This window comes from Triturus cristatus, chromosome 1_1 (genome assembly GCF_964204655.1).
Source record: "Triturus cristatus chromosome 1_1, aTriCri1.1, whole genome shotgun sequence".
NCBI classification, from domain to species: domain Eukaryota; kingdom Metazoa; phylum Chordata; class Amphibia; order Caudata; family Salamandridae; genus Triturus; species Triturus cristatus.
This window is the reverse complement of record NC_140579.1, coordinates 91,258,003-91,284,325: the sequence shown is the minus strand read 5'-3', so window position 1 is coordinate 91,284,325 and position 26,323 is coordinate 91,258,003. Positions and strand designations below refer to the sequence as shown.

The 26,323-nt window shown below is 43.8% G+C and overlaps 1 protein-coding gene across 4 annotated transcripts in view; it reads right to left on the bottom strand.

Moving 5' to 3' along the window:
• The window catches only part of LOC146869579 (butyrophilin subfamily 3 member A3-like), a 473,774-nt gene that overhangs the window by 364,105 nt on the left and 83,346 nt on the right, over window positions 1-26,323 (bottom strand). For all 4 annotated transcript variants that reach the window (XM_085606426.1, XM_085606395.1, XM_085606440.1 and 1 more), the window contains one exon: window positions 16,028-16,159. In XM_085606426.1, coding sequence (XP_085462552.1) covers window positions 16,028-16,097 — 70 coding nt within the window. In that variant the 5' untranslated portion in view covers window positions 16,098-16,159. The remainder of the gene's footprint in view (window positions 1-16,027; window positions 16,160-26,323) is intronic.

Sequence of the window (26,323 nt, the reverse complement as noted above, 5' to 3'; positions counted from 1 at the left end):
TCAATCTTCATCAATCCATTGATCTGTTCATATAACATCATTTGTTCTTCTTTCTTCTTCCGTGACGAATGAAATCTTGGTGGTGGAATACACGATGTGGCACACAGACCACAGATCGCTGGTCCACATTGTAGACATAGACAGCAACTGAATAGTATGAGAAGGCCAATACCTAGGAAGGATAGAACTCTCCATCCCCAGGCTGATATCACACTCCAAAACCAACTGGACCAAGTCCAAGTGCCTGGGTTCTGGTGTATCTGGCTTACAATCTTATGAAGGCGAGTTATGGCTTTATATACAGATGGCGAATTTTCTGGTATGAATACGCAGCAGCTTGATCCGATGACCCTACAAGCTCCGCCCCTATCAGCCAGGATGACGTCAAGGACAAGACGATTTTGAAGCACAACAATCCGCATAGCAGACTGCTCTTCTGTTAAATTGCCTAAAGCGGAAATAGTTTCATTCACTACTGCTTCAAGGGTTCTAGTTAATCTACGTATCAGCTTACTATTAGTAACAGTACCTATATAGGGAAAGATGCCTTTATTAAAATCGACATACTTGTCCCATGCCGTCTCAGTATAATCGACAATTGGGAGATCTCTCCGCTTTCTGTTGTGTACTAAATGAATATTTCTATAATAATCAGGAGGAGCTAGGAAAACAGGTGGCAAAAGAAATGCAATGTAGCAGGTACCATCCCAATTTAGAGGTAGACGCATATATGCAGTCTGACCACATATAAAGTAGGAGTGGCGATAAGCTCTAAATGAAGATTTGCCTTGATCACTGAATTCTACTATAGTAGTGCATTTACTATGGCCCATATGTATGGAACCAACTTTTCTTACACACAATTCACCCTTCGCTGGGAATACTGACATGGTGGGTAAAACTAGTTCAACTTCGGATTCGACATTTAGAATCATGAGATTAGGTGTAAAATTACCTAATCCATATACTTCATTTTCTAGATCAGTTCCTGTTCCTTTGGGGCGACCCTCCTTGTCAGGGTAACAGACTTTGAATAAAACTAGGTTCAGATTTCCCCATACCCAATGGTCTTGATAAACTGCTGTGTCTGAGTCTATGGAATTGATTAAACTAAACCATGCTCCACAGGAGCCATTATGTGTAAACGGATGTGGAAAGAAAGGCAGGACTCCTTCATAATTCTGATAGGGAGGGAGCCGGCCACACACCCAACAATTAGTAGCATTACTAGTCTGATGGGAATGATGTAACATACTAATAAAAGTGTTATTGCGCAGCGCAAGTCTATAGGACAATTCATGCGGGGGTAGGTCACTAAAAGAATGTTCAGCAGTAACATTGTAAACGTTTCTGGCAATAGGGTAATATATGTGCAACAATATACTTGCAGTAATTATTAAAAGACTTAAGAAAAACAAGGTTAATAATGTCACTATGCAATGACTACGCAGTGATTTACAATACGCCTGTCGTTTCAACATTTTTCGCGATTTTCCATGATTCAGGTCTAAGGGATACATGTCGGAGACAGATTCAACCGCTTCACCTTGGAGAGGACTTAAACAATCAAATCGTCCGACGGTCTAGGCCTGAGTTTTATTTTATAAAGTTTCTGACTGTTGGCCTCAGCCAAAGGTAGTTTGGAGTCAATGGGTGAAGGCACACGAGGTGGGCTATTTACATCTGCAGGAAGTCCATGAAATTTCTTGATATGACTTGAATGAATCCATCCTTTTCTGCCTTCAATCTTCACGGCTGTTCTTGTGGTCAGCAGGACCAACTTGGGTGACTTCCACCTGGGCTCCAGCTGAGTCTTTCGGTCGAAATTCCTCACAAGAACGAGGTCCCCCGGAACTACGTCAAGGGGTTTCACCTCAGTGTTGTCGGGAAAGGCTGCAGCTACCTGTGAACGACAAGATTGTAGTGCAGACATCAAGGAAGCCAAATAATCTGTCAGCATATTACAGTCAATATCAGTTATTTTGCGTGGTATAGGCGTCCCCCACATATTTGGTGGTCTGCCGAAGATCACCTCATACGGGGATAGCCCTGTTCGAGAGTGTGCTACCATTCTCATGTAAAAGAGTGCAACTGGTAACGCTACTACCCAGTCGACACCTTTCTCTCTGCATATTTTGGACAATCTGATTTTCAGTATCTGATTATGTCTTTCTACGAGACCTGCTGCCTCGGGGTGTCGGACACAGTGGAATTTCCACTGATATCCTAACAGAAGTGAAACAGGTTTCATTAGTTCGGATGAGAACGGCTGGCCGTTATCTGAGTGAACAACACGTGGTAAACCGTATCGTGGGAAGAATTCTCGAACCAACTGTTTGGCAGTAGTCGGGGCAGTGTAATCTGAAACCGGGTATGCCTCCGTCCAACGGGAAAGAGCACAAACAACTACGAGAACGTATTTGAATCCTCGACATCGTTCCATCTGGATATAATCCATCTGGAGGACTTCAAAAGGGTGATCAGGAGGATGAAATCCACCCTGTTCTACGGGAACGCTTTTTCCTGGGTTGAACTGGCAACAGATCATACAGGTACGGACCTTTTGTTTGGCTGCTGCTCGTAAATGTTTATTGAACCAAATGTGTTGAATGCTATCTAGCATAGCTTTTTCTCCTAGATGTGCTGGACTATGTATAGTGTTAATTATAACTTGGACCATTGAATCAGGAAGGAACCACACAGACTTTTCCTTCATCATCCATCCTTGGTCCGTTTGGATCCCTCCTAATTCGGTCCATTTCTTTATTTCATCTGGTGTAGCATGTGTCTGGATGTCAATTACGTCAAAAGTATGATCTTTAACTGTCATACAATGTGTCGGCATCGGGACTATTGTCTTTGTCATGTCGGGGGTTTGAGTTTGAGCAGTCTGTTTAGCTGTTCTGTCGGCTAGATCATTGCCTTGAGAAATGATATCAGTGACTTTCGTATGAGCTTTACGTTTCATAATTGATATAGCAGTCGGTAGATGTATCGCATCTAATAAGGCATGAATGAGGGGTCCGTGCTGAATGTGGGCACCGTGGGAAGTTAAATAACCTCTCTCTCGCCACAGCACGCCGAAGTCATGTACAACTCCAAATGCATAACGTGAATCAGTGTATATGTTGACTTTTTTATTAGTGGCTTGAATACAGGCTTGTGTCAGAGCGATGAGCTCTGCGGCTTGAGCTGACAAAGTATTTATACGATTTGTTTCAATGACTTCAGTATCTGTTGTGACTGCGTAAGCAGCCACTAACTCTCCTGTATTTGTTCTCATACATGAACCATCTACATACAATGTCAGGTCTGGATCTGACAATGGGACATCGGTTAAGTCTTGTCTGGGTTTCGTCGTTATAGTAATAACTTCAATACAGTCATGGGCTAGTGGGTCTGTTCCGGTTACTGGCAAAAGTGTGGCAGGATTCAATGTGTTACAGCGTCTGATTTCTATATGTGGCTGAAACAATGTAAGTTCGTACCCTGTAAGTCGCGCTATAGTCAAGTGTTGTGTTTGCGTTCTATTTACAAGAACCTCTACTGCGTGTGGTACTTGAACTGTCAATGGATGTCCTAACACTATGGCATCGCTTTGTCTGATTGCTAAAGCTGTCGCTGCCACTGATTTCAGGCACGCAGGCAAAGCCTGAGCTACGGGATCTAATGTACTAGAAAAATAAGCACATGGTTTGTGTGCTCCTGCTTGTTCCTGAGTGAGTACTGACAAGGCAGTACCTTCGCGTTCTGTAACAAAGAGTGTAAACTGTTTTCTGTAACATGGTGTTGCTAAAACAGGTGCTTGACATAAAGCTTTCTTTAGGCTTTCAAAAGCTTGTGTATGTTCCTGAGTCCAAGGGAGAACAGTCGATGTGGCTGCCTCCTGTGTTGTCAACTGAATGAGTGGTTTTGCTAAAAATGCATACTGAGGGATCCACTGCCTACAGTATGAAGTGAGGCCTATGAAAGCCCGTACCTCCTTTTGAGTCTTGGGTATTGGCATGTTATCTATTAACTGAATGCGGTCGGGTGTAAGCTGCCTTCCCTCCTTGGACAGCGAGTGTCCAAGATAAACAACTCGCTGGACACAGAATTGCAGCTTAGAAGGGGACACCTTGTGCCCCTTTTCGGCTAGAAATTGTAAAACTGTCAGTGATGCTTTCTCACATTCCGGTTCGCTTCTCGCGGTGATCAGCAGATCATCGACATATTGAAGCAGAGCAGTGTTAACTGGCATGTGGATACTGTCAAGTTCTCGTTTCAGTGCTTGGCTATAGATGCTGGGACTTTCTGTAAATCCTTGAGGTGCGCGTGAGAATTTAAAGCTACGTCCATTTAAACTAAATCCGAACAAATATTGGCTTTCCGGATCTATTGGGACGCTGAAAAAGGCATTCTTGAGATCAATTACAGTAAAGAATGTTGCTTCGGAATCAAATAGCTGTCAGTAATGACGAGATATCTGGGACCACAGGAAATTGCGGCACAATGCATTTGTTTAATTCGCGCAGATCAATAACCAATCGATATACTGGCGGGGCCTTTGGATCTGTTCGTTTAAGAATCGGAATTATCGGTGAATTACATACATTGGAGTCTGTTTCCACAACTACTCCTTGGGCAATGAGCTCGTCAATGATTTGCAGCAAAGCCACTACAGCATCTGGTGGTAACTTGTATTGTCGCATTCGTGGTAGTACCACTCCTGCCTTTAATGTGACTCGATATGGTGTAATATTCATGCAACCAACATCAGTAGGGCCTTGTGCCCATAGATGTGTGGGTAAAGTCTGCAGTCGGGGATCCATGTCTCTAGATACATAGTGACCTTTAAAATCACGTAAAAACAATCTTACTCCTTCCGGAGAACAACATATTATGGCTCCTAGAGCTTTCAGTGTTTTTATTCCTAACAGATTTTCTGGACATGATTTAGTAAGCAATAAATCTGTAGTTCGGGTCAAAGGTCCTATCGTAAGTGGAAGAGGTTGTGACACTTCATTAACAATAGGTTTTCCTGAAAACCCAAGGGAAATATTCTGAGAGCCTGAGAGGGGTGCCCCTGGAACTTCACTACGTTTTATGGTTGTTCGACTTGCCCCTGTATCGAGTAAAAATTTTCTGTCTTGGCCTAATAATTCACTACGTACATAAGGTCCTTCTTGATCTACAGGGATCTCGATAAGGGGTAAGTCAACTTCCCTCTCTAGGCTGGTTCATGCGTATCGTTGGTAATCAGGATAGTCATACTGTGCGGTCTGGTACAGTTGTCGTGTCGTGGTTTGTGTGGCAGCAACAGGCAGCGCTGGTGCAGCTGGCACGAACTGTACAGACTGTGGTGGAGCTGGCATGGACTGTGCATGCTGCGAGGCTCCTTGTTCATTCTGGTCCTGTCTAGGTGGCCGTGGTCTTTCTTTTGTATTACCTATGGCGATATTATGTTTCAAAACTGGACAATCGTGTACGTAATGACCTGGCTTTTTACAATAGTTGCATGTCCCTTTTACAGGTCCTGTTGAATCACTGGAATGTGTCGTACCCTTTTTATGTCCTTCAGCTGGAACTGTCTGGGAAACTAGCATTTTCATTTTCGTGTCTTTCATGCGTCTGTGTTCATGTTCTTGTTCCTCTCTAATTCTATTGTGATGGTACTGTAACATTTGTAACATTTGTGATGGAGTGTTACCTTGCCAGGTACTCTCGAATTTTAATACTCTATTCTTTACTTGGGGCAGGGCATTTTCTACTAATTTTGTTACGAACAGATGCGGGTATGATTCGCTACTTGCTTTTATGCCACTATTTATACCAAAACATTTTTCAAATCGGGCATAGTAATCACTAGTGTCTTCATCTTGCTTCTGCTTACAGGCTGAAATTGTACCCCAATCTTCCTTTTTCGTAGTTAATAAACGTGGCAGTACCTGTACTAATAAACCTGGTAGCGCTTTAGTTTTATCCCCAAGTCCTGCTCCTGCTGTTCGGGCCTTTTCTTCCGCTTCTAATACTGACCATTCTATCTTTTGGTCTCCTACCTCCCACTCTTTTTCCCTGAGTTTCTCATAAATGCCAGCAGGCATCAATACCTTTAATATTGTCATAATGTCGGGATAGGTATACTCTCCCATGAGTAACATGTCTTTAATTTCTCGATGAAAACCCGCTGGATCTTTGTCATGACTGGGTACCACTTTCTTCATTTCTAACAATTCTATTTTCGATATGGGCGTATATACAAATACGCGTTTAAACTCATTGTCCTCGCCTTTTATTGGGTGCACTTCTCGTAAGGGATTCTGTCTATCCATGTAATACGTGGTTCTTTCCTTGATGGGCAATGAGACACGTTCTGAACATACGAAAAGAATATACTGCTTTCTTGATTCTAGAATTTCTTTAATTAATTTAGTACCTGAACCTCTCCATCTATTCATGAGCAATTCAGTCAATATGTCAGGTAAGGGACCAGGGTCCGAATGCTGACTCTGATATAGTATGAGGAGTTGTTGAATCATATAAATCCCAGCTAACCGCTGTTCGTCTGGGGTGAGATTCAAAAATGTGCGTGCTACTGTATCATCACTATATTTTCCGGGACTGTCCACCCAATGGACAGCTGACCTAGCTAAATCTTGTTCATCCATAGAATCGAGAAAATGATAACCCCTTCGTTCTCGGAGTAATTTGTCGGCGGCTTGGAACGAATGCTCGTTAGACCTTATATTAATTATAGGTATTTGGAAATTCCTGTTATTATCTGGACATATCGGACGTATCGGGTCAATAAGACATCTATTACTATTACAAGATCTTCCTCTACCTACATAGGCTATGGTGTCTGACTGTCCTGCGGGCAGTCCTGACCCTTCCTCCTCGCTTTGTTCGAACTGGTCTACCGCTAATCTTTCTTCGTGTAGGCGTTCTATTTCTTTACGGATCTTTCGGCACATGGCTATTATACAATTTTGCTTATCATGTCTACCTTCTGATATATTCTGGCTCCATCTGGTAAGAATTTGCATTGCTTCCGGGTCTACCCCCGGTCGGTCTTGATTTCTGATCACACAATTTATGAGGAAACGTAACAGTTCCCCCTGTATCTCCACTTTCTGGTATTCCATAGCTCTGTTAATACATTCTGAATCTCGCCCTGTTTGGACAAAATGATATATTTTATCTAGATGCGCAGTCATTCCTGGTAACTTCCCTAAATACACTGCGGCTCGTCTGATACGCAATGATGCCAGGGTCATTTCGTCCTCTTTGCCGGGCACAGGGTCATATCTACAATCTACAAGAAGTTCCTTAAGCGTACGGGCATTTATGAGTTTGGGGGTACGTGAATGTGCTGACTCTTGAAAGGTAAGTTCATTTATTCTGGGTGGCGTAGAAAAAATATTGGTAGCACCTCCCGTAGCCCCATCTGGGGTGTCGGGTGTGAAAGGATTCGTTGAACGCGACACAGCAACTATAGGTGTGGACACAGCTATAGAAGTAGCTGTAGGAACAGATGCAGAAACAGATGCGCTTGCCGGAACTTGTGACACGATCTGTTGCTGTAGGGATACGGGTACTGGATCTTGGCGTTGAACCTCCCTGGTATGCGGTCTATGTGGGGCGGAATTAGCATATTCGGGAGCTGCGTCATCTAAATATGAGGAAAGAAAAACATCTTCTGCGGTTCTAGGATGCCCCTTAGGATGTACCTTTATTGGGAATAATGGGGGTGGCAAGTCTTTCGGTATTTCTGGAGTAGCCTTAGGTAATCCTTCGGCCAGAAGGGGATACATACCATTCATAAGGGCATTTCTTTGTCTGTCTACTTGTTCTGATTTCACTCGGATACCTTCTTCAATTAATAAATTTTCTCGAACTTTATTTGAACTCTCTTTATTCTTTTCTTCCTGTCGGAGTGCTTTTTCTGTGCGTCTATGAGATTCTTTACGCCATAACTCAACGGCGTCTTTCTGTGACTGTCTGACTTTCCTTTTCCATAACTCTTCCTCGACTTTCATGATGCACTCTGCATCCCAGGTCCCCGCTGCGGGCCACCTCTGACTTTCTGGTAATTCCTTGGTGTAGTCTACCCATAAATCAAGAAATAATATAGCGTCTAAGCCATGTTTATGATACATGAAGTACCCTGGAGTGTCCCTAGGAGGAATAGGAACGGCTTCTTCGAGTACCCCTTTTCTTGTAGTGATCTGTCTTAGTTTCGAAAAGAGCGGCATATTGAGAACTGATCTGATACTTGATTTTGAACAAACTTAATACAGTAAACACGATAATGAACAGTCATTCACCCCACAATATGCAGAACGTACTTAAAACATTTAACATTTAACATTTACCTGAGCAATCAATAATGATGACGGTCTAAGGAAAACTTAAACACAAAAACATAATACTCGACTTTAACTGATTTATTCTGAATTTATATACTTGATATACTAGATATACTGCTAAACAGTACAGATACACTGCTGAAACAGTGCAGACCGGATTTGTGTACCCAAACCCGTCTTGACCAGCACAACCTATGTGCACGTCAGAAATGCCTCCCCAGTAATGGTACTCACCGGGTAGCTTCGGAAACGGAAGGCCTCGGAAACTGAACTGAACTTGAACCGGACTGGACTCGACTCGACCACTTCGGACACTGGACTCGACTTGGGACTTCGGAAACTGGTGGGCCTCTGTATACCTCGGATCTTGCTCTCTCAGCTAGGCTCTGGTCGGGATACTTCGCACTTCTCACCGCCTCGTCTGGGTGTTGATCGCAGCCTCAGTCGCCCCCGCTTGACCGGAGGGAGATACAGGAAATCCTGCTGGTACGCGTTATTGTCCGTCCAGCTGTGGCAGGAGACCGGGCCTGCAACTCACCGCCGGCGCGTGAGATGAGAAAGTGTCCCTGTTCGGGCGCCATTCATGTGGTAAATAATTTATTTACCGGGACTTAATTTGGTACAGAAACATAATAAAACAGCTCAGTAAATAAGAGGCAGAATCCGTGGTATTAGAGGTTCGGAATGGGCTTTATTCCAATGATCGATTATAATCGGTTGCTCCAAGTTCCGTCACCACGAAGGTTCAGGAAGTGAAGTACATACTTTATTGACAAGAAATGACTTTTATAGAACATACATTACAATGCAGCGAATGTGGTAGGCGTAACAATTGATAAGGAAAATGACGATTCACCTGCGTAACCGAAAATGGGCGTAATGAGGAGTAAAAAGGAACATAATTGGTTATGATGTCATATATAGGTGGATCTATAAGATTATACTTGGCATAGATGCGTGCGCAGCAGCATGACGTGTGATTGACGTGCAACTAGGGGGTGAAGGGGACTTGACATTTAGCTCTGCATATGGAGACAAGAAGTCTGGAGGGTCAAGTCAACCTAATTCCAAATCATATCTAACATCCTATGTTTAAAGAACTATGTTATCCACAAAGGGAGGACTCTTGGACAAAATCTATTCTATACTGACTGTGTGTGCGTGCACAAGCGTCTAAGTGTCTAAGTGTCTATATGAGATGCAAGGGGCAGAAACCTTCCATGGTAACAGGGCTATGAATTACTTGCATAAAGACAGAGAAGCCGAGCCTTTGCTCGGTAGCTGGAAGAATGTTTACTTAAACTACCAGACAGGAATGCATCGGCTGAGGAGCGAAGCAGATAACTCGAAGGTGAAATACAGTTCTTGGCAGAGAATAGGCTGATGTCAGGCTTCGTGAGCCGCGCAGAGAATGAGACAAAGTTCATGGTCACAGATGCAGGCTCAGACTGGAGTTTTCAGAGGCAGAAGGCAAGAAGAGTTTGATGACAGAATCAGGGCCTACTTGCCTGGACTGTAAAATGGCATAAGTGAACCATATAAAGCCGGTGGCCTTTCATACTTAGGAATGAAATATCCGACCTATTCATGGCGGATCTGACAGAGGACATGTTGACGGTGGACGCACATGTGTTTGCGTCTTCATAACTGGAACTGGAGGGAACATACATGTACTTGTGATTCATACATGAAACCGTTGGGGTCCAAGATAGGGGACATAACTGATCAGAAAAATCCATATTTCCACACTGCAACCAGTGACCTCAGACTTCTCAGCAGTGAACACATGCAAGTACAGAAGGGGCTGCTGGCCTCTAAAATGCCATGCCCTATTATATATACTAGGGACTTAAAGGTAGCTTCAATCTCCCCACCCTATTATGTACTAGGGACTTATAGGGTAGGTCAAGCCAATCATAACCATAACTCATAGTGTACCCTAGTGTATGTAGGGGTTGTTTTCACTGTATTCTGAGTATGTTTTCAGCATAGCCCTGGTCCTGGTACTAAACAGCAACAAACGTCTGGGTAGGAAGGAGCACAGTGTCACCTGCCTATAATAAATGCGAGCGCACAGCGTCTCTGTATAGTCTGGGATGGGTCTCAGCTGGGAAAACAAAATAACACATCAATAAAACATTTTAGTGCATACAGGCAAAAATGGGTAAACAATGGGCCGAAAACAATACTTTATTAAAGCCAAGAAATCTTTTTTAAATGTAGGATCCAATACCAAAAGGATAGGACTCTTGAATATGGAGTAAAATGTGCATATGGACAGTACTTAGAAACATTTATACATATTCAAACCAAAGCAATGATCAAAAAGTGCACACAAATATATAATTACAATGAATAAACACACCTTCCCCCGTCGGAAAAGATAAACCACAGGAACTTTAAAACAACTTTCATCCAAGCACAATCTAAACCATCAGGCACACCATGACTCCATTCACACTACTAACTCTCTATCTCGATCATACAATTAAAAGGGTCGCAGAACAAGACAGGATTTGGTGAAAACATTTTAGGAAGACACAGAAGGGTGGAATTATTTGGCTGGAACCCAGGTCAGGGATAAGGTAACTCAGTGTAACATTGGGGAGAGTTAAAGGATAAATAATAAACCCAAATCTCTATGTAGATGCACAGATCATATACATATAGTGGTAGGTTTCAAGTTGAGGAGACAAATTTGAAAGTGTTGTTTTATTTATAACACTATGTAGTTTCCGTCAAGCTCAAGGCCGATGCACGTTTTGGTGAAAGGCTAGAAACCTAGCCGTCACCTTCTTCAGGGCACAAAACGGTCCAACAAGGAATATTTGACACAACGGGGTACAAGGAACACCAAGGCTGTATTATCACTGGAACTCAATAGGGTCCAGGGATTCACTGTACGACAGCTCTCAGATGGGGGTAAATTGGTCAGCTATGGTGCGCAAATCTAGGTAGCTGAAAATACTTCCAACAAAGGAATGGCTCAGAAGAGAGGAGTGAAGTCTCAGCCGGAGACCAATGTATGGATAAAAAGTTGGGCTGCTAAATGCAGGGTCACGAAATGTAGGATCCCGTGAGGAAGGATAGAAAGGAATCCTAGTAGTCGTTCAAACAGGGCCTCTCTGGGAGAATGGCTGAAAGGATAGGACAAAGGCGGCCCAGGGCAGAGCCCCCAACAGCGCGTGGCGTGACCTTCGAGGTTACCTCCGTCAAACGAGGCTGGTCGGATAAACTTATAAACGGGATGCTCCAAAAGAGGTAAGGAAGTTCTTTAAGAAAGGATAAAACTTGTTGGCAACGGCAGTGAGTCCGAAAGGACGACAAAGTGAAATTTATGTCTGGTCCTGGGCAGGCAGAGCCCAGGGACAGTCAGATTCAGTTACCACCAGTACCAGTCAGCAAAAAATCTAGAAATCTGATTGTGGTTCTATGGGCCTTGTCTCGGCAAACAGTTCCAATATGCATGTCTCCCACGTTTGTGAAGTTGTTCTGTCAGCGCAAGAGTTTAGATGTTGCACCACCCCCTCCTAGTATGTTTCAAGTGCAGGGCAAGCCCATATCATAAGTAAAAAGTCGGCATCGAGAAGACCACAGCTCAAGCAACATGCATCAAGCCTGTGAAAGTATCTGTTAATTTTAATCGGGAGACAGATATGCCCTGTGTAATATATAGAACTGGATTAAGCGGAACCTGGCATTGCGTGGGACTACAACATGACTCCCCAGGATCATTTTCCATTCTTTGGTTGTGCATCTGTCTCCCATTTTGCCCTCAGTGATACAATTTCCGTTGTGGAGTGTAGGCGCAGCGCCTCCACTAGCCATTTTGTGAGATGTCTCCCTGTGCCCAACACATGCATATATTGCAGCAGTAGATGTGTGTGTGGCTCCGCTGAAATATCTCCCCAGTGGCGACACAGGTTACCTATCCAGGATGCGTGACTAAGTAACAGTCCTAGTGGTACCCCCTCTTCCCGTATCAATGAGTCATATGATAGATGCGCTCCTTCACTGTACAAGTCCCCCAACGTATGTATGCCTGCCGCATGCCATGCCATCATCTCATGTGTACCAGCCCTGCCAATCCCTCTTGGCATGCCTAGTATTGCAATGGCGGGTGCGTATGGTATAGTTTGTCTTGTGAGGACTAGGCTTCAGTAAAAGCATTTATATGCGACGTGTAGCTGCAGAGGTAGGTGCCCAGGCTGTGGGGAACATGGGTGGAAGATGTGGTATGACTCGGCTAACCCATATGGGGACCCAATCCCCGCCGTGTCTGATAGATGTAATTCCAACATCCATCTGGCTACCCATTGCATTTGAGATGCTAGACAATACTGTTCCATGTTTGGAACAGCTAGGCCCCCCTGAGACAAAGGTAGGTAGAGCTTTGTGAGTGCTACTCTGCATCACGTATTACTCCATATCAGGTCATGGAGCGTGCTCTCAAAAGCACAGAAGAAAGGTGGTGATAAGTACAATGGCTGGTTCGTGAAATAATATATTAGGCATGGTATCACAATCATTTTGATAAGTGCCACCCTCCCTGCTACTGAAATATATAGGGTTTTCCAGAACAATATTTGTGACTTCAATGCTGTAACTGCTCTAGTGAGATTCCCGTCTATTAAGTCCTGATCCCTAAGATAAATCCGGATCCCCAGATATCAAAACATAAGTGGCTGCCATGTCACTGGAGTGTTGTCTAAAATAAGATGAGTATCTACCACATGGGGTTTGAAAGGAAATAGACATGACTTTCCCCAATCGACTCTTAACCCAGTCAAAGATGCAAGCGGGCTAAGGGACTGTAATATCGACAGTGGCACAGAGCGAACATCCCTGATATATAATAGAATTTCGTCGGCGTATAGTGAAATGGCATGCAAGTCTGTGCCCTTCGGGATGCCCCAGGATCCCGCCGACGCGCGAATGGCCATAGCTAATGGTTCTTTAACCAGGGAAAAGATTACCGGCATCAGTGTGGCCCCCATATAACGCGATGGATCCGCGTATCTGCAAAACACCCTTAAAAAAGGCAAAAGACTAAGGGAAAGGTATGGCAGCGGTTACTTTTATGTGTTCTAATTCTTTCTCTTCCACATGTAATCTAACCAGCACAGTTTGCTTCATTTGCAATATACATGTGTGCTCTCCCCATAGACATTTTCACAACCTCAGCTTCCATGGCAATTGATTTGAAAATCCTTACAAGCCAGTTAAAGGTTAACAGTTCATAAACCTTTGTCAATTCTGTCTGGATTCTCATTGGAAGCTACCTTTTACTTAAAAAAAATATATACATCTTTTACAACATAATCGTTATGATATATTGCATCACAATACAAATAGCAGACTACTGAACCTAATAATGAGCACTCCAACATCAGCCAACCATAACATTTGCACTGCCTGTTTTTTAGTTCTCTTCACACTCCATGCTGTTTCGAAAATTTCACATTCTGCTACCAACTCCTCCATTGTCCTGCTCCTCCATAGCAGCATCTTGGTTAGAGTGTGGATTGTGGGCCACAATGTTTTCATTTGGGCCAGAGAGCCAACATTTGTGGTATTGACAGAGATCTTGGATTTTCCAAAGTGGACATCACATGGTTTGGCCACAGAGGTAGGAAGTGGCATCAGCTGTAGCCTATGATTCACAGCATTTCAGATTAGCGCCCAGACCTCATGATAGTGAACTGTGGCGGCAACGGTCTAGGCAGAATCACAGTGGTTGGACTCGAAATCGAATTGAAGGAGTCATTGGCAACATTGATGAATCTCTTGCCATTGGGTGGAGGCCAGTTAATAAAACAATATCTATTTGGACATGCCAGTAGTATACCGAAAGGATGGAGCACATTTCACAGCAGAAGGGAACCAGAGCTTCTTTAACAACATCAATGAATGTATTCAGGCTCTATACAATGAATGTATTCAGGCTCTTTATATAAGAGTATAATTACCACAAAGACAATTTATAGAGCCACCCAGTGAACACAAGAGCATTTTCTTTTGTGAAAAATTAATTGTATGTGTTTTGCCAGATCCGCAGATCTAATCTGACTATAAAAAAATGGAACCCAATTGCGTCTAGAGATATGCATAAGTGAATGCCTGTGTGCATGGAAGAGAATGTGCGTTGCGGTCTGTGTAAATGTGTGTTAGTGTGTGTATGTGTGTGTGTGTGTGAGTGAATGTGGGAAACAGTTTTTGTATGTATGTGTGTCTCTCAGTGTAGGAGCGTGAGTATGAAGGATTGCAGTTGGGTCGGTGTGGTTTTCTCTCTGAGTGGGTGTGCTTGAGTGTATTGTAATAGTTGTGTTTCTGTATGTAATGCATGTGTGTGAGGGAATTTGTGTGGATGTGGAGGTGTGTGTTGGTAAGTGTGTGTGTGGGGGGGTGTGGAGGAGGCTGTATTTTGTATGGGTATGTTTGTGACTAAGTCTGTGTGTGTACATGTTTGTGAATGAATGTGTAAGTATAGCTGCATGGGTATGTGTGCGTGCATGTCAGTATGGAGGCATGTGTGTAATTGTTTGTGACTGTGTGCAGGTGTGTGACTGAGTCTGTATGTTGATGTGTGGGGGTACCTGTGCATGTGTGTTTTTGTCTCAGTGTGGGTGTCTGAGTGAGTGGGAATAGTTTTGTGTGTGAGTATGTATGTGTGTAAGGGAATGTGTGTGAAGGTGTGTGTTGGGTTGTGTGTTTATGGGTTTGTGTGCAACAGTGTGAGCAAGCATGTGGGTATGTTTGTGCTGATTTGTGTGTCTCAGTGTGTGTGTCTGTGTGTGTGTGCATGTGTGTGTGTGAGATAGGAGATGTGTATGTATATGAATGTGTGTATGTTTATAAATGTGTCTGTAGGTGTATGTGTGGTTGAGTGGGTGTCTGTGTCAATGGGGTGTGAGTAAGTGTGTGGTGAGTTCTGTGGTTATGTGTGTAGAGTTGTGTGGATATGTGTGACTGTGTTGTGGGGTTGTGTGAATTAATCTATGAGTATGGAGTTATGTGGGTGTGTGTCTGGAGTTGTGTGTGTCTGTGGGATTGTCTGTGTGTGGAATTGTGCCACTGTGTGGGGCAGTGATGCGAGTGGTTGGGGTTGTGTTTGGGTTGTACGAGTGTGTGTATGTGTGAATGTGTGAATGTGGGGCTGGGCTTGTGTGGTAGGGTTGTGTGTGGTGGGTTTGTGTATGTGACTATGTGTGCAGTCTGTGTGTTCCTATTTTGCACTTTTTGAGGTGAATGCATGTGTGCCTGTATGTGTTGCCAGTAAGTGTGCCTGTGCATGCACAATGGGAAAGCCAGATCTGTGGGCTTTAACAATGCTTGCTACTCTTATGAATCTTATCTATTGATGATGGTTCTTGGTCTTCCGTGTTCAGACTGCAGTCTAAGTGTACACATAGAGCTATTATTATGTGTTTTAACAAGATGTCGGCGTGTTCAGATTTGATGAGATTTTATAGTACGTGTTTTGAGGCACTTTACTTATTTCAGCATGTTATGAAAATAAACTTGTCAGATGACGGCATCCAAGCATACAGCACTAGTTAAAAAAATAACCCTTTTATAAACATATCTCACACTATTGATTGAGAAACCCAGATGGTACTGATGTGAAGACTTAACAGTAAATCAATGACAACCCCCTTATTTCCAGCTTGTGGTCTTACCTTGAAGTGATGGGGTGACGTTAAGAAGAAAGAATATAAGAAAGTAGATCATCAAGCTTTTAGTCTTCATTATCTTAGACAGCTCTCACTTCAAGAAGTGGTATTAAATGTGCGTCCGACATCTAAATAATCCTAAAAAGAAAAGATAGCAAAAAATGATTTCCAATTTTCTTAGAGAAAGAAATATTAGGGACATTGGTGGTAAATTAAATAAAATTGCGAGGAAACGTGCAGATGCAGTGATGCAAGAAGGAAGGCTCACCCTCTTAACATTATCTGGTTTTACACATTAATACATATCCAATGTTTGTCTACTTTTCACTGAGTCCTGGACAGTGGATAGATGTAACATCATGTCACAAATAACAAACACAAATTTCACTATGTCGTCATTTACTTAACAATAAAAACGCTGCTTGTTAAAGTAGGTGCACCCCTACTGCTTCAATATTGGGTAATTAGAATCCGATGACAACGACTCCATATCATTGTTTGATCATCAAGTGGTGCGGTCAACTATATATAAGAATCAGAATAGCGATTCTCCAAATTGAATGGCAAGAGAATCTAAATTTCATTAAATACATTGAGGCTAACATTATGCATTATTCCTTTAATACCACTCCACGGAGCACTTGAAAGAAGCTTACATCATAAAATAAACATTATAGAACAGAACTTTCAAAACGTATAATAAGTCTGTGTAGTGAACAATCTGCCTCTTTTAAATGCCAAACAAGCTCCCTCCTTCAAGCATGAAGGAAGATAAAGAATCCACAGGTAGCGAAAAAAAGTCAGAGGATCGAAGCTCCTTGTATCAAGCGAACTGAAGCTCCTTATTGCAAGCAAACTATTGGTTATTATGTAGAATGAAAAAGCGAAGCATTAAACCTCCAGTGAATGCAAGTCTGAAGAACAAGAAATGAACAAGGCACTCAATCAAGAAAAATTCCTTCTATAGCAATGACATCTTTTTTTCAGCTTCCCCTTTTTGGTATTTTTTTATGGTCTATTATTCTAAAGAAAAGTATATCCCAATAATCCAGGATGGGAGGTTGAGATAATGTCAGCCTCCTTGTCTTTAATGAAATTCAGATTCTCTGGACATTTAATTTGGAGAATCACTATTTCATTGCAAGACTAGAGGCTGCCATTATGCAAGTTGTTAGCCTATTAATACCACATTAGAAGCGTTCAACTGGCTTATAGTAATGCTTCGAAAAGGTGGAGGAATTAGACCAGTGTAATGTAATGCAATGTTTCTTTAGTGTTTCGTTAATGGATCTTTTAAAATGTCAACAACGCGAGTTATGCATGCAGCGCGTGATGTCTGTGCATGCGCTCATGGTATCACTGTAGAACGCGATGTTTGTCTTTAAATCTGCGCTCGTGTCATATTGGCAGATTACAGTGTTTTCCTTTAAAATGTCTTCCACGTGCGCTTTGTGTGTACTTAGCTCATTTCCCGTTAATGGAACCAGTAAGCTGTTGGATCCGAGCTGGAAGTATATGAAGTGTTGTGGATCTGTGGATTTTGAATAAAGAACCTCTTGGATTTAGCTTTGTTGCCTCCAAAACTCATCTTTACAACCAGTCAGTGGCTCTCTAAATAACCTACAGTCTGCCACCTTTAAAAAAGGACTGACTAGCCATTGCACCCCTCATAAAGTGTGCTTGAAACGTCTGTAAATCGACACCAGCTAGCTGCATAGTCCATTTCACCCAATGAGCAATAGTTGAAGTGATAACAGCTTTAAAGGGTTTTACAAAGGAAATCAAAAGCTGGTCAGTGCCATTATGATGAAACTCACTCATTCTGAAATTTTACTCCCTCTTGCAATTGACAACACTCAGCATTCTGCATCAAAGTTTTGATAAAATATAGTGCCAGAAATCGTTTTTGTTCTTCTAGGTATCTCAAATGTAACCCCAAAGGCATCATAAACACTATTACTTAACTCCAAAGCTTTAACATCGACACTCATAGATAAGATATTTAACAAAGTAAGATCCAAACAACTATTACCAGGCCAAAAGGAAAACATTGAAAGAACTAAATTAACATCCCATAGGATATCGTACCTAGATTTAGGGGTTCTCCTTAACCTCATGCTTTTAAGGACTCTACAAAATGAAACATTCTTTCCTACACTCCTGCCATTGACCAGACTGTGCCCCACAGAGATTGAGGACCTATTGCAGTCTATCGTTCTATGATTAAGGCCCCTATCAAACTGTTCTATGAGAAAGTTAACTACTTCAACTATAAAAGCCTCCACGGGACCCAAGTCCCTTTCCAAGCACCAATGTACCCACCTCTTCCAAATTCCTCTATACCTACAGCGGGTTCCTGGAGCCCAAGACTCCTCCAGGAGTTCCTGAGCTCTTCGTGTAAGGCCTGACATTTCTCTAGATCGCATGAAATTCCCCAAGCAACAAAGCTCAAAGTTCCAATCAGAAGGTTTTTTGATTATGGAAGGTGCAGCAGGAAAGAAGTCAAAGTCTTTTAAGCGAGTCCTTTAAATTTCTTTATTCTTCTTCATAAATAAAGAGATTAGGCATCGGCCAACGCTTTTCGTTCCTATCAGAGGAACTTCATCAGGGCTAAAACAATTGACACAAGACAGCACATGAATACTTACAACACAAAAATGTACAACGAATGAATCAACATATATATAAACAAATACCACACGTTACAAAAAAAAGATTTTTTCTTTTACAAAACTAAAGAGTGTATATGCATAACCCAAAGACATCACTACATGTACATACACAGACAACACATTATGAAACAGCCCACAATAAATATAACTTAGTGACATATATATTATTTACAAAAATACATATATATTAAAAGTGGAGTGCTAAACATTCTGATTTCAAAGTGCAACAGTCGAACAAACTGGAGAAAGAAAAAGTCAAATGCAATTTACTAGGGAGAGAGACATGAGATAGACAAAAATTAGACCAAAAACAGGGGGAGAGAGAGCAAGGATACAGAAGTATCTATCTTCAATATTTCTTGCCAGGGTTCCTACGACATCAAGGGGGCGGTCCTGGCATGACTTAAGTGACCTCTCAAGACTCTTCCTTGGGACTATACCCAACTTAAAAAGGAAGGTGCTAATCCCTGGTTCTAGGTTAGGGGTGAGGCACACCTTATCATGTATAACAGACCTCGAGCATTTAGCCATTTAAACATTCCTGGTATTCTTCTCAAGGGGGTTCTTAATCCACTGTTTGATGAACTTGGCCACATGGTCAAGGGCCCACCACTCAGCACTCCTAGGGTGCGCTTAATGCTGTGTGTGGAAAACATTTCCTCTCCTACGTGATCTTTGATTACATCATTGGAGGTAGAAGGGGCTTCGTCCTCCGCAAAAAGAACGTCCCCATAAAAATCCCCTTGATCAAGGACTAAAACGTATTTGTCTAAGGGGGCCTCGCTATGTGGCTCCTCCTCTCCCAAATCAGTATTTTGAATGCCGCTACAGTTTCCTGATTCTGCTGTGCCGCATCCGATACCTTTCAATTTTGTGCTGAATAGGACATCCATGCTTTGTGTGGTGCTTAGACATCCCATTCTTTTGAGGTGCTTAGACCTCCCGCTTTTCTTGAGGTGCGTGGCCCTCCCATCTCTTTGAAGGATATTGTTCCTTTCTCAATATGCCTAGACTTTCTCTTTCCCCCCTTGTCGCCATAATCGGAAACTCCCCTGAAATGAATCCATAGTCATTTCCATTAGCTGATCCTCTACATCCTTTCATTGAATTTTTCCCTGTGAAATCCCAGGGTTTTCTCCTTGATCAGACATGTTAGAGGGAAAATAAATATATATTATACATATATAAGGGTAATGGAGGTAATTCCTGTAGGAATTAAGTAAAAAAAGATTGCACAGTAACTGTTTGAAATGACAAGGCTCTAATAAAGGACTTAAAAACACAAGGCCTTTAAATATAAGGCAACCACTGTGGACTGAAAGAATTCAATGAAGGGCATGCACCAGACGAACAGCTGATTGTGTGGACACTGTCAACTGCCAACGTGACCCGTTACAGTCTCCCATTGGCCGCCCAGAATCCTTGAGAATTATTTACCAAAAGCTAAAGTTTAAGTGCTGCCAGTTTGCCCAGAAGTATCTGTCAGAACGTTCACGCTTTAAGATTATCTAAGAGATGGCAAAGGATTCGCAAGCTACATCCAGGGATCTGTAGAGGTAAAATTTCCAATGGGTCTAACAAACCTCGAGGGAAGACATCAATAGATTTTGTTATAGAAATGACAAAGGCACAACAGCCACAACAACCCATTGCTATTGCCAGTGAATAGACTTATTGCAAACAGACTCCCGTCACCTGAGAAACGGTGGCGAAGCATCACAGAGGGGTGTTTGACCTGACGAGGAGTAATTAAACCAAATCTCCAGCCAGTATTCGTGATTTATTTCACCGATTGACCAATGGCTTTGCTACCGTTTCTCTAGCAGCATTTATTCTGCTTTAAAGACTTTGTTTGGAATTCATATCCTCACTCTGAGTGTTCATCACTCTCGCCCATACTTGTTCGGAGCCCTAGTCGCCCTATCGTCCCTGTTGGAACATGGAACCAATCAGGCATTTTCCTTAAACAGATACGGTGCCCCTCTATTCTCACTCTTGTCCTGAGGAAGACCCCGTTAGTAAGGACTAGACTCAACCTACATGATTACAGGGGTCGAAACGTCGACGCACCATTGATGCCAGTATCGCCAAGAGTGCATTATTACACTGTGACCTTATTTCGTACATGGCTATGTAAATGAGTGTAATGCATATTGTTATGAACTAACATTACGAACATGTGGCACTGAATAGCGTGCTAAACAATTTGATTGCGTTATTTTATGTTGAATATTTGTCACTTGCCTTTCTATCTCACACGAATCACCCCCCCTCCCCCCTTCGCCTACTTCACTCAGTTGGGCACACCAACGTTATGTTTTAATGTTTTGCTGAAAATTATGTACTTATTCATGAATATCAGGTGCTTGGTGTGATTAAATAACACGAGCTAAATATCCTTTAGTTACATCTTTTCTATGTATGTTGCTTTAACATAATCTTACACAGTTTTGATGTAAAAGTGCTGGGACCACACCCTTCTAAACTGCCCTTCACCCAGGTCCCAGTGATTTTGGGTATACCCTTTTCTATAACGTACCACTCTAAGTAGCAATAGCTATGCACAGACATGGGTCCCGTGCTCACTGTGTCAGCAGAAGCAAGCGCAACATGGCTGATGAGCCGGTTACTAGGGCAAAACTGGTCCTGGGTTGCTTGAGTACTGGTTTAGGGAGAACCTGGCCTGGCAGTTCGGGCTGGACTGCTCCCATGGAGAGCAGGGTCAAGCCTAATTTGCATATGGCTGGGTCCAAACTTACATGCCATGGTGAGCAAAAGAACAGTGGGCTGGAGTGTTGCCCTGAGCTGTGGCCAGTAGTTAAACCCATTGCAAGCAGCCTTACATCTACTTTTGTGCGTTACAATATAATAAACACCCATGACCATATCATCACCCTTCCCCCACCATAATACTAATGTTGAAGATATCAGTGGTCTTATCACTACATACTCTCGTTCTATAGCAATACAGGACAGCTTTCCTGGAGACGAACGGCTCCCTCGACCCATCACAGTCCGGATTCCGAGCGAACCACAGCACCGAGACCGCCCTCATCGCGGCCACCGACGACATCTGGACCCTGCTGGACAATGGAGAAACCGCCGCCCTCATCCTGCTCGACCTCTCGGCTGCGTTTGACACGGTCTGCCACCGCACCCTGACAACCCGCCTCCGCCACGCCGGGATCCAAGGAAAGGCCCTGGAATGGATCACCTCCTTCCTCTCCGACAGAACCCAAAGAGTCCGTCTCCCGCCCTTCCTCGCAGAAGCCACCAAGATCATCTGCGGCGTACCTCAAGGCTCCTCGCTCAGCCCCATTCTCTTTAATGTCTACATGAGCCCCCTCGCAGCCATCGCGCGCAAGCACAACCTCAACATCATCTCCTACGCCGACAATACCCAATTGATCCTCTCCCTCACCAACGACCCCAGCTTCGCCAGAGCCAGCTTCCAGGACGGAATGAAAGACATCGCAGACTGAATGAAGCTCAGCCGCCTGAAACTGAACTCAGACAAGACGGAAGTCCTCATCCTCGGCCCGTCAATCTCCGCCTGGGACGACTCCTGGTGGCCCCCTGCTCTGGGCCCCCACCCAAGCCCATGGACCACGCACGCAACCTGGGCTTCATCCTGGACTCCTCCCTCACGATGGCCAGGCAAGTTAACGCCGTTACCTCCTCCTGCTTCAACACACTCCGCATGCTCCGTAAGATCTTCCGCTGGATCCCCACTGGAACCAGGAAAACGGTCACCCAGGCCCTCGTCACCAGCCGTCTGGACTACGGGAACGCCCTCTACGCTGGGACCACTGCCAAACTACAGAAAAGACTCCAGCGCATCCAGAACGCATCAGCACAACTCGTCTTGGAAATCCCCCGACACAGCCACATCTCCGCCCACCAGAGGGAGCTGCACTGGCTCCCCGTCAGCAAGAGGATCACGTTCAGACTCCTCACCCATGCACACAAAGCTCTCTATGACTTGGGCCCCGAATACCTCAACAACCGCCTCACGTTCTACATGCCAACCCGCCAGCTCCGATCCACCAGCCTCGCCCTCGCCACCGTCCCACGGATCCGCAGAACCAGCACCTGAGGAAGATCCTTCACCTACCTGGCATCCAAGACCTGGAACACCCTCCCCACCCACCTACGACTCACCCAGGACCATCTCTCCTTCAGGAAGCGACTCAAGACCTGGCTTTTCGAGCAGTAGCAGCCCCCCCCCTCTCCCCACCCAGCGCCTTGAGACCCTAGCGGGTGAGTAGCGCGCTTTACAAATGTTATTGATTGATTGATACTCCATATCTTCACCAATGAGGTCCAACTTAAACCCCCAAAAAGCATGAAACAACCACTGAAAAATATCTACACCGTTTAACAGGAACCAAAAAGTATTTCATCATCCTCAAATGGGCACAGCTCCACAGAAACTCTTACAAAGTACCACATATAACATCAACAAACTTGCCCCCCTAGAATGAAAATCAATGAGACAAACCTTCTGTACCTTAACACAACAATGATCTAAACTCCAGTCAGAGAACTGTAAAAAACACAGTTGCAGAATTCCCATTGGGCTGAGAGAGCTTTCTAAACATCATACACGTTGACAATGAAGAAAGTTGAAATTACCTGTAAAACAGAAGCTTTAAAGTGAAGTACAACATCTCTCATGCTCTACAGCAGTTATAGACATCAATAGCAGCAGGGGGCTGGTGCAAGACTGACATTTTGTTTGCAAATTTTCATGGATTTTTGTTTACATTTTCTTGGGGGACAGATTACAGACAAAACGCGCTGGCTGCACAATATTGACTACAGGGCATCCCTTGCAAGGCAGCATGCGGACAGGGACAAGCCGGGCCGCACTTTGGCTTGGCTCCTGAGCTCAGAAGAGCCCCAGACAGTTATCTGTGCAATTCGTGCCCCAGATAGAGTGGTGGTGAATGCCCAAGCTGACATCTGTGAGACTTTTGCTCAGTATTATGAATGGTTCTATTCTCCCCCGGCCGATCCCACCCTTGCTCGCCTCTGGCATTCAATAGCAAGGGCTGCCCGTCCTCGCTTGAGCCCTTTACAATTTCAGGAGCTTGAGCAACCCCTGCAGGAGGAGAAACTCAACCCTGCTATTAGCCAGATGGCTAAGAATAAAGTTCTGGGGACTGATGGACTCCCGATTGAATTTTATGGGGTATACTGGACGACCCTTGCACCAAAGTTCCTTGCAGTATACCAGGAGGCGCATCGGCATGTCCAGCTGCCCGACTGGCACGGGTTGTCAAGGTTTGTTGGATTAGATATATCCAGCTGCGTCAAGCGACACCGCCATATGCCCACACCTGATCTGGTGTATGCCCAGCTTGAAGGCCCTGCTGGCCATGGCGGGAGGCAGAGCTTTTGACCCCTAGGGGACCTTTATCAGAATGGAACCATGCACCCCTTCCAGATTTGCAGGACGTTAATGTCCTACAAGCCAGTCAGTTTGACGTATAATGCTCTAGTGCTGGTGCCTAGATGCGTATGGAGCGCGGGCCAGGAGGCTGCAGCCCTGCATCATGGGCTGCAGTATGTGTTGGCCCATGGATTGGGCCGTAGAGCAGTCACTATTCTCAACACACCATTGCAGACCGTGGATACTGCTCTCTCATTGTTGGGCAAGCCCAGGTGGGAGGAAAGCCTGGGCACTACCCTGACTGACAAACAATGGGAGGATGGTATTAGAGCAGGTCAAACGAGTGTCCCGAAATGCGAGACTGAAATTTACCCATTTCAGTTATTTGTACATACCTTACACCCCACCGCTTACTCAAGATGTTTTAGGGAGTGACCGTGACATGCCCTGGTGTGGTTACCACAATACGACCTTCCTACATATGGTGTGGGAGTGCGCAGCCGGCACAGAGCTGAGTGCATGTCATGGAACACATAACAGAGATAATGGGGATGGCTGTTCCACTGGATCCCATGTTTTGTTTGCTAGGGATCACGAAGAGCTTGAAACGCTCTAATGCTCTGCTCAAATTTGCTGATCTGGCAACGGTTCTTTTCAAGCGCCAAAAATAGCCATGTCTTGAAAGGCGGGACAGCTGCTGCTGATTGATTGTTGGCCCAAAGTCATGCTCCAGTGGGTGACCGCTGAGGCCGACACCATGATGCAAGACTGTAGAGCAAGAGGGGGTGGCAACACTGCCACACTATGGTACATGTATGTGCTCAGACTACAAGACAAATGTGAAGCCCATCCCTTAATTCTATTCCTCCCAGTGTCACAAGGTTGGTCGGCTGTTGGTCTGGGACGCTGCCGGTGCTGCATGGCTACTGTCCCGCCCCCCACTCTCCTACATGTACACAGACATAGACTGCTAGATTGTATCATTGTACTTGACTCTCCCTGATGCCCCGGGAAGTTTAGTTCATGTTTAGTTTGTTTCTTGAGGCACCTGATCGAAACATTGCTTGAGCTCTGTGTGCTTAAGGTTCCCTACTGGTGACTGACGCAAGGCGCGGGCTGTCTTGGTCTGCCAGCCACCCCAGCATTTGACGAGTGCTTTGGTTGGTAGACGGAGCCATGGCTTGCACATACTCACTTTATTATTTGGATGGATTCTCGTGAAACATTGGAAGACATGGTACTGACAATCAACTCTTTTAATCCTAGGATTCAAATTACCCATAATATCAAAGATAAAACGATTGAATATCTTGATGTGACAATTACCAAAAAACTTGATGGAACACGTTTAGAAACCCAAATCTACACTAAACCTATGGATCGAAATAATGCTTTAGAACACTCAAGTTTTCACCCAAGAAGTCTCATTAGAAATTTACCTTACTCCCAATTCATCAGGATTAAGGGAATATGCTCTGACCCTCAAGTCTGCACAGACAAGACAGAAGAATATAAACAAAAGTACAAACAAAGAGGATATCCTGAATGGATTTTACAAGATTGCACACAGAGAGCTGCCATTTAAGAACGCAAAGATTTATTCATTACGAATACGGCGAAAAAAACTAACATAGTATTTGTATCCAAATACACAACAAGTTCCCCAGCAATTAAAAGAATTATCGATGGGAGCCAGATTTCAATGATATATTTCAAGAACCCCCATTACATGCTTATACCAGAGGGAGAAACCTGAGAGAATTACTATCTCAAACTAGTGTTAACGATACCCCTACACCACCCAAGGGCACCTTAAAATGTTTTAATTGCACACATTGCAATAACGTGATTCCAGGCAACATACACCCCTCTACAGGAAAAGCAATACCAATGAAACATACGAGCGACTGTAACACCAGCAACATAATCTACAGTATAAAATGTCCGTGCGGCAAGGCTTATATTGGCAAATCAGAACGTAAAATCAAAACTAGACTCACAGAGCACAAAAGCCGTATAAGAACCAAAAATCTAAACTCAGCACTGGCGGCCCATTGGATAGAAGGAAATCATTCTATCTCTCAACTTAGATTTTAAATCATAGAGAGAGTTAAGGCCCAACCGGGAGTAGACAATAATACCAAGCTGCTTCAACGAGAGGTGTATTGGATCAAAACACTGGATATCATGATCCCGAAAGGAATGAATAACAGATTAGACATGTCATGTTTCATA